The sequence below is a fragment of the Paramisgurnus dabryanus genome, chromosome 17 (genome assembly GCF_030506205.2).
Source record: "Paramisgurnus dabryanus chromosome 17, PD_genome_1.1, whole genome shotgun sequence".
NCBI classification, from domain to species: domain Eukaryota; kingdom Metazoa; phylum Chordata; class Actinopteri; order Cypriniformes; family Cobitidae; genus Paramisgurnus; species Paramisgurnus dabryanus.
In genome coordinates, this window is record NC_133353.1 from 34938991 (window position 1) to 34957920 (window position 18930).

Consider the following 18930-nt stretch of genomic DNA (forward strand, 5'->3'; position numbering starts at 1 on the left):
TGTATTGTACTACACCCTTTATATCCATTGTAAGTGACTCACTGCTACTTATGGAATACTTTAGCTTCATTTGAAAATCTTAAGAATGTATCAACATTTTTTGTTATTTTAAGAACAAATTTAAAAAGCATTTTTGTGAAATTGAAACATTTCTTGAAATAAGCTGAAATTGTGATTGTATAACAATGCAATGGAGAATTGGACTTGGCGACCTGTGCCCTTGGGAAATATGTATGAGGTTACAATATTTTACAATAAAATTGTAAAATAATTGATTACTGACAATTATAAAGGAAGTTTTTATAAAGGCAAAAGAGATTATTTGATTTTGGTTTGTGTTTTTATATATCTAAATCATTTCTAATCCCTGCTCTCTGTGGTTCTGTTTCATTAAGGATGGTGCCTTTGGAGACAGCCGTCTTCGTAGCAGTGCTCAATAAGATTTGGAACTGAGCTTGTGTCAACAAAACAATCATTTTTTATGAGCGAGATGTGGTTAGCTGCTCACTGAGGTTTGAGAAAGGCAGACAGACTGTATCTGGTTTCAACTGTCTGTCCTTGAGTTTTCCTCTGGAAAACGTATAAATATAAGAGCGCTGCACGTGCGAGACCAAATCTGCAGTGCTCTGCAAATAAAATATAATAAACTTACAGGGTTAAGTCTAGCTTTTAGAGAAAATGCCCTTTATAAATCATCTGTGCTCAACCTGTAAGAGCCCTTTACATGTTTTAGTTTTTGGCCATATGCCTTATTTACATGAAAAACCACTACACGATGTACAAATATCAAATAAATGGTGAATTTGGTACCTATCCAGCCATGCCAAGAGACTTTTGGCTGATCCGATGAGCTCCACGACAGATGACAGGAATTCGTTTGGGATCTTGCTGGATGTGCTGCTGTCACATGCAGGACTCTTCCTGCGTTCTGACGTTGAAGTGTGAAGGCTTTTGGTCACATTTCTCATCTTCACCACCAGGTTCTTCAAGTTATCTGTCTCTACTCCATAGTTCTGAGGAAGACAAATCACAAACTGCGGGTTTGTAACCGTAGCAAATGCTGAGATACAATACAATAAGCTTTCATATCTATCGTCATACATATTTACCGTAAATACAATAAATATTTCCAAATCACTAACTGCCAGTTTAGAATTCTTTGTTTATAAATCTTTGTTCAAAAAGGACTGAGTGATATTAATGAAAAATCATATCTCTGTCATTTTTTATCAATGGTTTTAGCAGTAACAACATAAACAAACTGCTTTCATGGAACAACTGTAACTTACACAACTTAGTCCTTTTAGAGTAGTTTATTTCTGATAACAAGCAAAATAAACGACAAGTCAGATGAAAGCATATGCACGGATATATCGGCCAATAATCGATATTGGCAATTTTCACACCAACAACTGATATTTTAAAAACAGGCGATAATCATGGCCGATATATCCTGTCAATCAAAAGATAACAGGAAATGCAATTAATTCAATTCTGTGTATAAATAAAATGTAAAGAAATGTCACTAGTTTAATGTTCAATATTAATGGTCATTATATGAATAAAAAACGTTCAGAAAATGTAATTTTAGAATTTAGTTAATGCACGTTTATATATGCACCAAACTATTGATATTGGCATTGTTATCGGCAGATAACAGTCAGAATAATCGGCTATCGGTATTGGCGAATTTTTTTTTATCTTGATACACCACTAATAAATATCTGTGTATTTTAGGGATAATGTATAGAAAGCAGGTTGTTAATCGCAGAAATAAATCCTGACAGTGATATCGGATGTTATTTCGCGATAACCTGCTGACTGTACGTTATCCCATTTATTGCACGGCTATGTACCTCATAAGTTAGGTAAGGAACATAAAATATTATTTTAAAATATGTTATTTGCTAATTTTTAATGAATGCATTTTCGGTTTTACCCCGTTTACTTTCAGTTTTAAGATAAGACAAGAAGTTAAAATTAGGGCCGGGACTTTAACGCGTTAATTAAGATTAATTAATTACATTAAATTAATTAACATTTTTAACGCATTTTAATCGCACTTAGTTTTGCACCACGGAACATTTCTCATTGGATGAGTTTCGGCGGACCGATTATACTGGAGCACCAACTAGCGTTCATGACTTCAGTCAACAACATACCACAGTGAACATGAACGAAGAAGCTGATGAGATCGCTTTGGTTGGCCCCGTGGATGGGATTTTTTTTAATAAAAAACGAACGGATGGAAGCGTCGATAAGAGCATGGTTGTGTGTAAGCTATGCACCAAGGAATTCACATATCACCCGCAGCACATCGAGCCTCAAGTATCATCTCAATGCAAAACATATAGCAGCTAGCGTGGACATTAGCCCGACTCCGGGTACAACGACTTGGTTGAACAAAAATAAACAATATTTTGTTGCTTAAGCTTATGTATTCAGTCATTATGGTATACTAAAAATCCATGTGAAAAAATAACTTCTCAATGTTCTCAGGTCAAATATTTATATGTGATTAAAATGTGATTAATTTCGATTAATTAATTACAAAGCCTCTAATTAATTAGATTAATTTTTTTAATCGAGTCCCGACCCTAGTTAAAATGTAACGAACACTATTTGGTTGAATCACTTAGGCCCTGTTTACACATACATGGTTATTTTTCCCTTCGTTTGCACCCTTCGTTTACACGCAAACCGAAAACTCGCCTCTGAAAACTATTCTTTCTAAAAACTCCGGCCAGAGTGGAGATTTTGAAAATCTTCGGTTGCACGTAAACTGAGACAAACGGATGTTAAGGCAGCCAAAGTCACAGTATGCACCAGAGCTCGCACCAGAGCTCGCACCTACGCCAAAAGTGTGACCTTGTTCAAAAGAGGAACAGGAAGTGATTTATTGCCGCTTTGGGGATTCTGATTGGCTTGCGTGGGCTTGAGCTTCTCATTACACCACCAACTAGAGGTTTGACATGCTCTTGACGGCATATATTTATACACGGGTACGTGTCATTGAACACTTTTCAGAAAACTGACATATGTGCACAAAGTTATTTTTTAAAGCGGAGAGGTTGAAATGTCCGTTTATGAAAATAGCCGCCAACGTGTAAACGTAGTCTTAGAAATTTGATGACATACGTGTTATTAAAAGACATATTATATTTTGTGTAATATTAAACGGTACCCGTCAAAACAATTTGCAGCATCCAGGTTACCATGTGTAATTAGTTTTGAGCGGTAGTTATCTAAACAAATAAAGAACCTTGATACATTGTGACTGGCCAATCAGAATAAAAAATTTTCAAGTGCCGTGTAAAAAAGTCGAAGTCTCAAGTGAGATGTCACAATCACCTTTATTAAAACTGTGTATAATGAAAATACAATTCAAAGACAGCGTTTTCTTCCATGTTTAAAGATATACAGCTGCACAATATGTAAGCAGGTCTGAAAGCTTACGTCTAATCTTACTTGCCATGGGAAATAATGGGAATATATGGGAATTAACGTGAATATATGTGGGAAAATACCGATATCTTCCCAATACTCCACCCAGCCTTACATTATGCGACAGAAAAAAAAAGTCCAGTTGAAATCTATTCAGAGCACTATTCTGGACAGGCACCAGCTATTGCATATTAAATTCAACACCCAGTGATCAGACATTTCATGATGTCAAGCTATTAAACTGTTAAACATTTCACAGTGCTATTTAGACTCTAAAAGTGGTTTGGCAAAACCCGTGCTGCTTGATTTAGCTGCTAAATTTGGCAAACCTTGCACTACACTTTAAATATCTTGGAAATAACACATCTGAAGTGCAGTCAAGAGCGCGCCTCCCTTTTCTGGCAAACTCTTTTTGAAAGATCTATGCTTGCATGCACCTTATCAGATACAATCTTAATCTCTGAAAGAAAAAAAACAACTTTTCCATTTACACATTTACTCACTCCAAACTCACGTGTGCACATTCACACCTTAAAATGTGAGCATGTGTGCTGGGTTTTACATCATTCCCAGATAGCAACAGACTCCGGGGCGGATCCGCATTATCTGGGATGTTTTATGTGTCTGGTGACCAGCTGTAACTGATGTCACACCCCATGGAATTCACATGGAGATAAAATGTATAGCATGAATAGTTGCTTTGGATATAAATGTCTTCCAAATGTAAAGAAAACACAATGTATTGATATCTAACTGTTGGTGGATTAAAGATGCTTGCTTCTACATTTATGTACAGTCTTTTCAAGTCCAAAGAAATCTACCCAAATTACTTTTTAACCGAACCTGGCGTGTATTAATCTTTTTTTAAAGAAAGAATCGACCCGAAACAAACTCTGAGAAAAATAGACTCGAGTCTAACCCAGTGGCATTTATTTTTTACCCGACTGGACCCAAATGTAAACGTCACCAACATGTGTGCAGTCTGCAACCCCACACGCACCAGTCAGAAAGAAAGAAACTCACAACAAATTTGGCCCGCTGCTCCATTTATTTTCATTTGTTATCTAATGATGACACCAAGGTAACCGCTTAAATGTAGATTCAAAATTGATTGACAGGTCTGTCTCAACGAAAATTAACCTACCACCAGCCACACAATGTCTCAAGCGCTCTTGACAAACAGATGAGGGGTTGGAAAAGGAATTGATGCACACGCGAGACAGTCCAACTCTTCTTTGGCAAAAACACCTTCATTTTAAATTACCCGAAACGGCAAATATTATACCCGACCTGTGCGAGGCACTAATGAAACTTTTAGACCCAAACCCACTCGGGTCGGACCTCGGGTTTTCAGATTTAAGTGGACCCGTGAAGACCTCTACATTTATGTCAGAGACAATGTCATGGTGTCAAGTTAATGTTTATCCCAGAGACCAGGATAACATGAAACAAGTCTTTAAATCAGACGGTATAATTACTCCCTGAGGCATGGGCGGAAATCCCGGGGGGGTCGGGGGGGACAGGACCCCCCCTATCTGAGGGTTGTCCCCCCTAAATTATCATTAGAATATGTGTATTGAAAATAATTTAATGATTTATAATACTTAAACTAGTTGTGTAAGAAGTGAAACAATACAAATGCAAACGGAGCAACAACAAAAAAACGTTTTAAATATTTGAATTCCCCCTCCCTTGCCTCACAGTGGTTTGGTCCACTGCCCACGCCCCTTTTACCTCACCACCACACATTCCGGTGGTAGAGAAGTGTACGGAGCCGACGCGTTAATAAGCTATATACAATACAACGTTTCCCATCACTTATCAGTTTATCCTCATATGTTTTAAAACTGGACTATTTTGACATATAAACATGAACATATTTCGTTTTCTGAGAACAGAAGCAGATAAACGATCAAGAAAACATTTTTATGCATTCATGCAGAGGTGAGGCAGAGCTGAAAGTAACAAATTACATTTACTCACCTTGCTGTAACTGAGTTTTTTGTGTACTTTTACTTTGAGTAGTTTTTAAAATCTGTACTTTACTTTTACTTAAGTATGTTTAAAGTATTGTTGGTTACTTCGCTACATGTTAAATCATATCCGTTACTGAGTAAAAATAAATAAAAAAGTAAGGTGATAAAGACGCGCCACGGTCGGATGATTGATTGATGGGCGGGGGAACGCGCAAAAAGAACCATGGAGAGGGACGAGACAGGCGCAGGCTAATGCAGACCCTCAATTCAATTCTTACGAAAGAAACCCCTGGCCATTGACGCAAAGCGATTGTTTCATTCAGGTAGGGTTCATGCTCTTGAGTACGGAGTTTGAGAATTGCCGACCGTGTTTAACCGCTAATTTGCACGATGCATTTTTAATACATGCGCATTATCTTCCGAGGTCTAGCAGCTTCGCGTCAAGTCAAACAACTTGAGAACGTCCTCGAGAATGCGCAGATCATTAGACATTGCAGAGAGAGAGAGAGCGCGAGAGAGATAGATTGAAAGACATCAGGTACACAGGTCTGGGAGCTAATAAACGTGTAAAGGATGTATAGTGTATAGCCATGGCACTCATCTCATTATATGTTCATTTATGTATATAGTTTAATAACAATGTATGTTACCAGCAATACATCAATTACAACCTTCATATAATGATTGTATTTACTAGCTGCTGACCTCATATTATTTTTGCTTCAAAAGTGCATAACTCACCTGTAAAAATCATTAAATAATTCCATAAATGTTTCTTAGTTATAAAAAGCTTTTTATTTTATTAACATTTGTTATTGCACTTTAATTGTAGAGATGTTTACAATTAAAAACATAGTTTGAGATGTATATATCCTTCCTTTGTGAACTATACTAGAAACCTCTCCCCGCTGTAAAAAAGTAACTCTTAAAATTAAAATGACTTTTTACTTGAGTAGATTTTTAGACCAGTAACTTTACTTTTACTTAAGTAAAATATTATTAAAGTAACTTTACTATTACTTAAGTAGAAAATTGTATTACTCTTTTCACCTCTGCATTCATATGTATTAAAATTAAATTTGCGTCCGTTCATAGAGAAAGAGAAACGTTTTCTATCTGTACCCATTTCCTTGCAAGTACAATTTTGCCTGTATTATTGGTGTCCCCTTCAAAAATTGTTCTTGAAAAATTTTATGTTTATTGTCCCCCCCAACATTTAGATGAGATTTTCGCCCCTGCCCTGAGGGTCTTTGAGGATTTTGCTTAGTCAGGGGGGTTGTCTTCACCTGAGGTGATCAATGAGGTTCTTGCAGGAACCATGAGAGATTGGTTTCCCCATTTGTCTCTTCATCAGGAAACCTCAGGACAAAGCCTCTGAAAGATGGGGGTGGACATTTATTTCCTGTCCAGTAGTATTTCATCAGGGATCGACCTGGAGCTCTGGTAACAGTAACACACAAAGTGCTTTCTGCTTCTAATACTTGGCCTGAGTGCCTTTAATATCATTTCCAGAGCAGCGAGACAATAAGAGACGGCTGAGAAGGCTGATGTGGATTAAGGACAAAAGAAACTTAAGGTTTTGTGAGATGATCTGCAGAAACCATCAAGTGTCTTAGAGTCTCACTGCGACTCGTTAACTTGGAACGCTACTTGGGTAGAGATCCTTGCTATGATGTAAAGTGCTTCATAAATTTATCACCAATGTAAGGTTTGTGTCACAGCTGCACTAATCTAACAGTATTAAATGTTTTAATGGTTAAATGCCTAAAATTTAAGATTAAACGCGAATTCAATTAGACGTTCATTACTCCTGTCCAAAATTATGAAATGCTAAGCACTCTCTGAAAAAGAAAGAGTCCATATTAAAACACTTCACAATGCTGGATGATCTTTGAGATAAAAAGACAAGTGCTTTAACTGTGCGTTCACACCGCCACCGGCGAGAGCGTCAAAAAAACCTCTCACTGTCACTACCAACACCAAACTTTTCCGCCTTCCGGTTGCCGCTGAACCGCGTCCATAGCTCATTACCATAAAGTTGAGCTGATTTAAACTCTCCTCGACGCTCACACCGTACATGATGTGCCGCTGCTCGCGGGAGCTCGCCGTCGGCTCTCATTGAAAATAAATGATTTTCGGCCACTTTGACGTTCTCGACGGTGGCGGTGTGAACGCACAGTAATAAACTTGTTGAGCATCTGATAGTTATGATCAATAATATTTCACTTGTCAGGTGCAACCTGATAATACAAATTTATGATGTGTTAACTGACAGCTTATGAAAATTTTACTTTTATATTATAAGTTAAGTCTCAGGAGTGGAGTATAGTTAGGTTTTTTTTACGTTTTAGCGAACGTACGCACAGAATTGAACACACAGCCTTGCAAAGACTCGTATGTGTGCACAGACGTTCGGCACATGCGCATTGCGACAAAATGCACTGCATCTCCTGGACTACATACTACATTCTCCTGTACGCGCATGCGTGACCTACGCATGCAAAGTATGCGCGGTTACCAAAGTATGGTAAAAAAATTTGTTCACATGTACTGTTCTGATGATGAAATTTGCGTCACGCAAATGGTATGTGGACCCTTGCGTATGCGCAAAAACTGAACTATACTTCTGGCTTTATGCTTGCATGCACTTAAGTCAGCGACTAGCAATGACAGAGTGATACGATCTCGTTTATTTTATTGAAAGCAACGTGACCGTTGGCGACAGAAAGTAGGCATGTCCAGCTATGCGACAAAGCTGAGGAAACTTCAACTTCATGCAATTTATGATATACTTTTCGAAGTGACAACCAATGAGAGTGATGCAGTGGAGTTCACGTCATTCATTGGTTATTTGTTTATAACTGTTACTAGAAAAACCAAAATTAGGAACGCCTCCTCATTATGATTATTGTGGTTGGTTATTTGCCACTTTCTGTCATTAAATATTTTGATATAATGACTGTGAAACTTTGTAATTACATTTATCTCAAGTTTTTTCATTTTCAACTCCTGGTTTGTGGCTCTCCTATTAGGATTTTGGGACTTTTAGTGCCTCCTGACAAGACAAGAGAATTAGAGGAGATTTAACAGACAGTTGGCCAGGATCATTCTGAATGTCTTTCATATATAGATGAGGATCTTCTTCAGTGTGAACTTTGCTGACCTTCACAAAACATAAAGCCATTTGTGGAAAAACTTAGATAAAATCGAGAAAAAAAATGCCTTTGATGTAAGAGGTCTGGGTCCACTTATTACGTTTATAATAGAAAGAGTGCTGGACACTGGGATGTACTGTATGATTAATGCATAATGACATGACCATCAATCAAACTTCTTTAAACTAAGCATTTCCATGTGTCCATATCAAGTCCATTTGTTTCCTACTACATATGGACACCAAAGTCTGTTGAAGTCATTTTTGGTGCACATTACAAGTCTCAGGGTCTTAAAGCTGGTTACTGGTAAAGTCTCTTCTAATGTAGTTTAAAAGAAAACGGTTATGATGAAGGATAATCTAGATTCAGCTCTGTGTATAGAATGAAAATACAATGCAAAAAATTACTCTTTTACACTGAAAAAAAATGATTTTCGAGAAAAAAATGTCTTAGGATTTTTGTCTTGTATTCAGTAAAAATATCTAAAAATTCTTAAATTAAGATGCTTTTCCTTGATGAGCACAACGACCCAAGAAAAAATATCAAATTTAAGTGATTTTGTGCATAAAACAAGCAAAAAAAAAATCTGCCAAATGGGGTAAGCAAAAAAATCTTGAACATTAACACAACTTGAAACACTAAATTCAAAATCTTGAACACAACTTGAAACACTAAATTCAAGAAAAAATCTAGAAAAATTAGCTTACCAAATTGGCTTTCTTTGCATGTTTCTTTGCAACTCATCAAAAAAATATATCTACATTTAAGAATTTTTAGATATTTTTACTGAAAACAAGACAAAAATACTAAGAATTTATTTTCTTGAAAATCATTTTTTGCAGTGTAGTATTTTTGTCTAATTTTTGTTACAAATATCTAAAAATTATTTAATCTAGATGCATTTTCTTGATGAGCAAAATTGCCTAAGAAAACCAGTCTAGATTTTAGACAAAAAATACCAAATTAATTAAAATTTAAAAAAACAAAAAAATCTGCCAAAGGGGTAAGAAAAGTTTTCTTGATTTGAATCAAGTGTTTAAGAAAAAAGTTAATATCAAGATTTTTCTTAACCCACTGGCAGATTGTTTTAAGCACAGAATATTTTCGTCAAAAACTAGACTTATTTTCTTAGGTCATTGAAAAATTATTTTGTTTTAAGAATTTTTAGATATTTGTACTGAAAACAAGATGAAAATACTAAGTAAAAAAAGCCATTTTAGCAGTGTAGACTTGCAGAGAGATCACATTTCAACAATCTCAAATCGAAACGAACCGATCAAAAGATGACAAAAAAAAGAACTTTGGGCAAAATCTCTCCTCACTTCAGTTCATTTTCTCTCCTTTAATATCAAATCTCTCCTCACTTCAGTTCATTTTCTCTCCTTTAATATCAACAATGTGTCTGTTTCAATAAGCAGAGATACCAAAAAACTAACCACAAGCCATTCAAACAAACCAAAAGGTCATCCTGGCCATGTATGTTTATCAAACTGTTTGTGAAGTTCATGCCGAAGAATTTTAGGTAAACTATGTGAAAAAAGCTTTGTTTATTTTATGCATTTCAGTTTTGTGATGCTACAGCTCTCCATCACTTCAATATGGTTATTATAATTAATACAGAAAAAACAAAGAAAGTCTATACAACCTTTAAAAAAATACTATAACTAGCGGTATTTAAAAAATATTACAATTTTCTGATATAAAAAGTGAAACTAATCAACGTTACCGGGAAAGTACTGTAATCTATATATTGTTTATATACGGTTTATAATGATAGAAGATCATTTTAAAGAACTTTTCCATTTGTCGACTGAGTCTCTTTGTACTCGCAAGGTAATGATGGTAATGCAATTGAAAAAATTTTCAGAATTAAAGCAATATTATTATTATAGCAAGTATTATTAACTAACCAGAGCACAGAGCAGATCTACAGCCTCCAAAACCAGCTCCTGATGGCCAATGCGAGTCACACCGAGTTCCTCGAGGTCCTGATGAGAGATCTTCAGTAGCTGTTCTCCATTAATCTTCTCCCTTTCAAAGTTGTGCACATACTGTTGAAGGCTTTCGTCCAGACCTTGATGTGAAGAAAAGGAAAGAGAACAAAACAATGAAGTGATGAATTCAGATGAACTGTCCGGGAGAATTTTTCAAAAAGTTGTGATGCCTAGACTAAATGAACACATTTGTTGAAGAGACTTTCATGTGAGAGACTGACTCAACAATGCTTGAATCCATATTTTTACATTTCTAAAGCAAATATGAGCAACGATTACTTATAAAAGTCGCCTACACAATGTTAGGGAGTTATGGGTGGTTGGCCATCAGTTGCAATGCAGCTCTCCATGGTTTTAAGCATGTTGTAAGACATTTATCAAGGTGATCTGGGTAGTCAACCCAACCCCAAACCTCTCTATATATCAAACATAATACACTGTAATCTGAGATAGACCAGGTTTGTCCCACAATGCAAATCCATGTTTTTGTTTTATTGTCTTCCAGCCAAAAGTTGTATGTGAGACAGCACACCTAAAACCAAGTGGGGTGTAAAGTAAAAGTGTAAATCTGTTGTAGAAACAAAACAGTATAAAAAATGTGACATCACAGTTATAGTGGCCAAAATCACCCCGATTATCAATATTATCAAGGTTTTGTAAACAATTTCTAAAACCAAATTTAAAATTGATTGTACATGTAAGTGCACTTTTGTTCACATAGATCAAATAAATAACATTAATCATGGCACATTTGGGGTCGTGAGATAAATGTTCATCTATAGTTCAGATAAAACACAAGCGATTAAATCAGATTTTCATAAAAACACAGGACAAATCATTAAGTCATCTGTCTGGGTATGTTGTGAGAAATAAGGTGAACTTTGGGACCCAGAGGCAAACCTAGCAAAACCTGCGCTCACAGCAATCGTGGAAGAAACAAATAGAATAGTAAGGAGCTTTAATCTCATCAGATCACATCAATTAATGGAACAAGAATAGAAAAGATGGATCTGTCTAAAGATATATTAAGTAAACATGTGCCAGTACAACTATATTTGCCTAAATGTGAACATTTTTTGGATGTAACTTCAGAAGCACTGTCATCATAAACACATAAGATCAGACATGAATGAATGTGTTTGTCTCACGTTATTGCTTAAATTGGTTGATGCTGGACAGGGGTTTTCGACCCGTGACACTGGCACGGTTAAACGGTAATTTACAAAATGACACGGTAATTATTGCGGTTAACCATTAAACCGGTAATTGTTACATCTCTAAGTAGCTCAAACCATGTGGGATGAGTTAGATACCAAAGTTTAAAACTTAGTGCAGGGTTACTGTTGTTGAAAGAGGGAAAATGAGTAGTTAACCAAAAATGTTTTTCAATTTGAAAGTTAAGTGTGATTGTGTAAAGAAGCAATATGACAGATTGGCGAATATAACACAACAGTAAAAAAATTTACGTAAATGTTTAAGTAAAATAATTTTGGTTTTACAAGTCATTTCAACTTGACTAGTGATGAGTTGCTTAATAGGGGTGTCACGATTCTCTAAATCCTCGATTCGATTACATTTTCGATTCTAAGGTCACGATTCGATCCGATTCTCGATTTTTACATATATATTTTTTTTTTGAAGACAAAAATGATATGCCATTATTTAATATTATTATTATTATTATTATAGTTTAACATTAACATGCACATTGCACAACTCGCATGGGGGTTTGTGGGCTTCACTTAACGCGAGAGCTTGTAGAGAGAGGATTCCTTCTTGCACGCACATGGACTTAATGCACATGGACTTAATGCGCGTGTCTTGGACTCATAGCATCTGAAATATATCCAGCATCATAAGCAGCTGCGCTTCTCTCTGTCTCACGTGCACGCGCTCTCGCATCTGTCCGAAGTCTAAACATAAACTAAAGTAGTAATCCTTATGTATTTGTTCAGTTTAATGCGTTTCATGCAAGCTGAGGCAAACTATCTCTTTTGTTTAAAATATAACCCGCTGCATCTTTGCGCCTCTCTCACTCTCGCTCACGTGCAGAGAGCTGCGCTCTGTCCAAAGTCAGATCACTAGGTACTAATCCTGTTTATGATATGCATTTCAATGAGTTGTAGCATCCCTCGTGTTTAAAATATGATCGCGTTCCGCTGGACAGATGTTTTTAAAGGCATCTCTGAGAGTTTTTTTCCCTCGCTTGGCAAGCCGACCGGACGTGACATGGGGGCGTGGCAGCATCGACGATCCCATTTTTTAATTCGAAGTTCGAAGCTGTGACTTAATTTCGATCGATTTCGATTTAAAATCGAAATCGTGACACCCTTATTGCTTAATATAAAATAAAACTTAATGGGGTGGTTTCTCGAACAGGGATTAAATTAAATCAGCACATGGCCTTAGTTTTATTATGAAATATAACTAGTTTTAACAAACAAGCCTTACACATTACTTGTGTGCATTTTGAAGCAAAACAAAGGGCACTGATGTATTTTAAGTTATTTCAGTACAAGTTGTTTTTAGTTTGGACAGCTCTTACATTTATTTAGTCTAGGACTAGTGAGTCTAACGCCGGATTTCCACCGACTGCGGAGCGGCTGCAGATCTGCTCCGCTGCGTTACGGCTCCGCACTCGGCCGTCCGTCAATACCCACCAGTTCCGTATTGGTTGCAGAGCGGCTGCGTGCTGAAGTGACGAGGACCCATGAGGTCTCGCAAATTCACGTGATGATCGCGCGATACCTAGTTCTGTCTCCGCCAATTATGACTTGAATTATGACGTTTTTAACAAACCAGCCCAGATCACAACACGAGATCTGGCGTAGACAGAGCAGTACATCAAATCCATACAAAATTCAAAAAATAAGAAAGCTGCTAAAACCATTTATTTATGCTCTATCTGTAATGTATTTATTATACCATATACTTTATCATTTAACTACCCCTAGCTCTGTTCTTGTCGATTATTTGTTTTTTCTGTATTAATGACTTTGTAATGTTTGTATTGCAAAGATTTAACAAAGGAAAAAAACACGAGATCTCGCGAATTCAGGTATGATCACGCGATAAAGTCATGGCTCCGCCCTGCGGAGCTGTCCGGCATCCGTCAAAAATAGAAGCTCTGCGTATTTGTGCCGGAGGGCTGCGGATGGCCGGAGCTGTGACGGATTCGGAGCGCAGTCAGTGGAAATACACACATTGACTTGAATGGAAACCGATTGACTCCGCCGCCGTTCCGCAACGGATCCGCAGCCGTTCCGCAGTCGGTGGAAATCCGGGGTAATCCCTGTACGGGAAACTGCCCTAATATAAGTTATAAGTTATATTAAAATAAGTTAAGTTAATTCAACTTTATTTTATAAGTTACAGCAATTCATCACAAGTCAAGAAAAAAAAAATAAAGTTAAAAAGACTTGTAAATCTGAGTTGATTATACTAAAAAAATTTAGTGCACTTTTTTTTAACAGTGTACAGTAAATAAAAGACAAACAGACAATTGGTGAAAAACTAACATTTATTGTGCATAATATTTATGAAGGGGACATTTCTCAAGACTTTTATAAGATGTCAAATAAATCTTTGGTGTCTCCAGAGTACGTATGTGAAGTTTTTGCTCAAAATACCATATAGATAATTTATTTTAACATGTTTAAATTGCCACTTTGTAGGTCTGAGCAAAACTGCCGTTTTTGTGTGTGTCTTTTAAATGCACATGAGTTAATCTGTGCACTAAAAGACAGTGCAAAGGTTGGATAGTGCAGATAAAGGGGGCGGTATTGTCCCCTTCTGACATCACAAGGGGAGACAAATTACAATGAGCTATTTTTTCAGATGCTTGGAGAGAATGGTTTACCAAAACTAAGTTACTGGTTTGTCTTTTTCACATTTTTTAGGTTATTATAACACTTAAACATGGAACAAGTCAGATTTTCATGATATGTCCCCTTTAAGTACTTCAAAATGATTAAAAATAATAAAATAAAATACAAAATAACTAAATATATCTGGGTTAAGTTTTAGTGCAGCTTCTCTTTGTGTCTGCTAAAACTTCTACAAAAATAAAATTTACAGTCAGAGGGCTGCTTGTAAATTTTGTATTAGAATAAAATAAGTTTAAGAGCGTACCTATAGGTGTACTGGTAAAGTTTTGAGAATGATTTTGAATAAAAGCATGTGCAAAATGCTAATATGTAAACATAAAGACTGATAAGAATAAGTAGACATCTTGTTGTCTTAACTAACATGTGTGTTAGTTTATCTAGAAACACTGTGTTGACTTTATCAACAGGTGTGTATAGTGGTTTTAGCTACCGTAAACATCATGTTGTTTCCACCTGCCGAAGCGTGCCCATGTGTGTATGTGGTTAAACGAGTCCCAGCCTTTATTTTCATAGGGTCAGCTGTAATTACAGTGGTCAAAATGAAGCAAGCCTACAACCCAAAACAAAGACAACCACAAAGGAATTTAAAGCCAACAGGCCGGTTTATCTGGATTCCTATGGGCTTTGTTAAGCCTTGTTTGGTTTCTACACTAACTGATCTGTTGGTAGATGATTCACCTGTGTGAAATCAGCCTTATTTCTCTTTTAATGTGAATCATAACGTCAGTCAGCTAAGCATAAGAACCTGATTCTCAACTGCCTCGCTGACACGAATCTCCCACACCCACCCGAATACACAATGCATTCAGTCAGGCAGACTTCAGCAGAAGTGATGGACAGTGAAGGATGGTCCTGTGGGACGAGGGGGGGACGGGTGATCACCCGGTCAAAGGCGCTACAGAAATACGGCAGCTGCAAAGGTCTGGCCCCGTGCCCTCGGCTTTAACAGCATGACAACCCAGACAAAACCACCAAACTTAATATTCAACACACATCTAACTCCATATATCTTTGGTTGAGACTCTGCTTTATTATCAATGAATGTTAAAAATTGCAATAAACATGAAGCATCTGAAATTAGCGGCAAAGCATTTTAGCTCACGGACCAAGCAAGTCTATACGCTGCTTTGTAGTAAATCGTGGGTCAAATGGGAACCATGTGGACTGTGTTGCTAGTGTTGAATTAGAGGTTATGAATGGCTTAGATGTCTGGGATCCGGATATTGATTTATGATGATAATTTAGTATCTGACAGACTCGAAAAAAACTGGGGAACAAATCCTATTAGAAAATTCCACACATTTGCAGACACACGACATTCCGAAGATACAGGACTTGACAAGTAATTAAATTGATTGAAAGTAAAAATTCGAGCCGAATTTTAAATTTGCTTAAATATTTTAGGAAGCTTTATACTGAAAATTTCCTTTCCAAAGATTTTGGAATTCCAAAGATTATCCACAAAAGGAATTTGGGAGTCCAACACTGCTGTTAAACTTAAATATCAGTCACAGATCAAATACCCCCCCTCCACCTGTTCTTTTCACCTGTCGAGCTTCAGTGAGCACAAATGAGAAATACAAACTGTCCCATAACACCAGCGTGTGACTCCCACCGGAGAAAATGTATTAATATACACACACACAAGCCTTAAAAAGATCAATTTTCATTTTTATAGATGACTATAATAGAAACGTCTTGAGTATCAGTGTAATGTGAGGTGAAGAACGAGTGCATGTGAAAATTCTTTAAAGAATGAAGTCAGCAAGACTTTACATGGCATTAGAAAAAAAAATCAACCTTTATTGGCAGCTCTTAACTCAATAATGCCATTTTAAAAAACTAACGTTGAGTATAAGCAACGATTCGAAAGCGGGAGGTGTGAGGCTGGTATGGCCCCGTCTAACTTTCTGATCCAAATCTCATTGGTTTTGGATATCTTGTGAGTGACTAAATATAATGTGACAATAAGTCATGAGACATGCCTGGACCAATAAAACTTAAAGATTTAGTTGTTATATGGTTTAAAATATTAATCATTTTCGAAAACGCCCAGTCCATGTTCCACTCCAAAGACGTTTTCTAATCCAGTTATTTGGATTTATGAGGGCTTTGTGTGGTTTTTGGTAACATTTTGGGTTCATTCAAATATTTCAATAAAATCTTACAGAAAGGAAGGCATATAAATGAGTGATGATGACATTAGGTTTAGGTAAATAAGTGAATTAATTTTGTGGTGAACATACTGCACACGTGCCCCGATTTTTTCCCAGGTAGAACGCAGATCCTACACAAAAAATTGCTAGGTCAAAAAGAGACAAACTCAACCCAACGCTGGGTTGTTTCAACCCAAACTACTGGGTTGTTTTAACCCATTGTTTGGTCAAAAATGATCCTTTTCTGGGTTAATTTAACCCAATAGCTGGGTTTGTCCCTCATAAGTTCAACGCTGGGTTGACAATGACCCATCCTTTTTCGAGTGTATGTCATCCGAATAACTGGAAATTTAAAAATCAGAGTTCATCAAATGTATATTAAATAATATTCAAAATTTCTAAAGAGAAAGAAAAAAACAAATTACTTTTATTCACATATGAAAATGATTTAAAGATTACACTCAAATGGGTCAAAAAGGTCCGAGCCCAGTCCGTTGGGTTGTAAATTAACTTATGCTTGGTTGTTTTAACTAGGCATGGACCGGTTACCGGTTTCAAGGTATACAGAGGTTTTAAAGAGTTAAGGTTTCAAAACCACTAACATTTTCTGTAATACTGTTTGCAAGGTTTGAGCTGGGTTTACACAAAATTTATTAAATCATTAAGTCATGTAATTTACATTTCATATATATTACAAAAATATTTTTTGAAATAAAAAAAAAATTTAAAGGCTTTATTTTCACCAAGCATACATGTTGTATGTTGCTTAAAAATAAAATGTATTTTAGTGTTGCAATGGCAAAACCGCAATACTGTGAAATCGTGTTATTTTTTGCTTAAGGTTATCATACCGCCAAAATGTCATACCAGCCCATGCCTAGTTTTAACCCATTGTTGGGTCAAATATAAACATTTTCTGGGTTAATTTATCCCAACGGCTGGGCTTGTCCCTTTTTGACCCAACCCTGGGTTAAAAAAAAAGCGCAGCATTTTTTTTTAGTTTAAAACCGGGATAAACATCATATGACACAGGACTATCACCGGGTCACCTGCACACAGTTTCTTTGCAGATTCAGCCACACATCACTTCTGTCGCCCAGGTTTCTCTGTTTGCACATCAACATTGTGAGTGACATCACTTCAGAAGCCCAAAAACATCCAACTTCCGTTTCTATTGTTTTTTCAACAAGACACTCGGGGAAGCATCGAGGAATTCCAGAGCTGTCTGAAATAGTTGTGTGATCTAAGATAACAATTACAGATGCCTGAAATGCCTTTGTATGTTAACATGTGAGGAATTGTATCTGACACTTCATGTTGAAAATGCCTGGATATACACTTCTAAAAGTTAGGGTTGCAAGATATATCAGAACTATCCAAACATCACAAGTGTTCATATTCTGTCATATGCATATCGCAAGGCATGCAATAACTGAATGACTTCACTACTTAAAGTTATGTATAGTGTCAAAATTATAGTTAGGCCATTGCGTATCAACATATAACTGATACTTATTGTATTTAAAGAAGAATCAAAATGTTGCATTATTTAGAAAGTTATTGCATTTTTTCCTCACTTTAAAACACAACTTGGTTTTGCAAGACAATTAAACCTATAATTTTAAGTTTTGATCAGGGATAAGTTGACATAACTTAAAGGGACACTTTACCCATTTGCTTTAAGCTTTGTATAGTTAGAACCCCAGTCATGTTTTTGAATGGTCGTGCATCATTCCCTCAGTTGCCGCTGAGACAGGAGAAATACAGATTTCAGTGTTGCACTTCCTTCTTTCAATGATGTAAAAATCATCATTTTGCATCATTGAAAGCAGGAAGTCTGATATCTTTGTTGAGGGGGTGAGACTACAAACACCCCTTTTCTCGGGCAAATAGGCACCAAATTCTAAATGTTTGTTACATTTCAACTATAAATATGACACACTTTCAATAAAAATGAATGTTTCTACAGGTGAAATGCTCATTTAAAGAACAAGTTGATATTGATTAATTAAAGGGACACACCACATCTTTTGAAAATATTCTAATTTTCCAGTTCCTCTAGAGTTAAACATTTGATTTTTACAGTTTTGGAATCCATTCAGCTGATATCCGCATCTGGCGATACCACTTTTAGCATAGCTTAGCATACCGTAATAGGTCTTAGTACACGAAATAACTACAGAAGAGTTAAGTTTTAAATAGGAAAAATATCAAAACTTTTTGGATATTTTTGAGCAAGATGCTAACAGTTTCAATGGATTATGCTAAGCTATGCTAAAAGTGGTAGCGCCAGACCCGGAGATCGGCTTAATCAATTC

The 18930-nt window shown here is 36.4% G+C and overlaps 1 protein-coding gene across 5 annotated transcripts in view; it reads right to left on the reverse strand.

The window, feature by feature from the left end:
* The window catches only part of LOC135748974 (connector enhancer of kinase suppressor of ras 3-like), a 67801-nt gene that overhangs the window by 34182 nt on the left and 14689 nt on the right, over positions 1 to 18930 (reverse strand). For all 5 annotated transcript variants that reach the window (XM_065267306.2, XM_065267305.2, XM_065267307.2 and 2 more), the window contains exons 2-3: positions 10486 to 10649; positions 811 to 1013 (exon numbers count right to left, since the gene is read on the reverse strand). In XM_065267306.2, coding sequence (XP_065123378.1) covers positions 811 to 1013; positions 10486 to 10649 — 367 coding nt within the window. The remainder of the gene's footprint in view (positions 1 to 810; positions 1014 to 10485; positions 10650 to 18930) is intronic.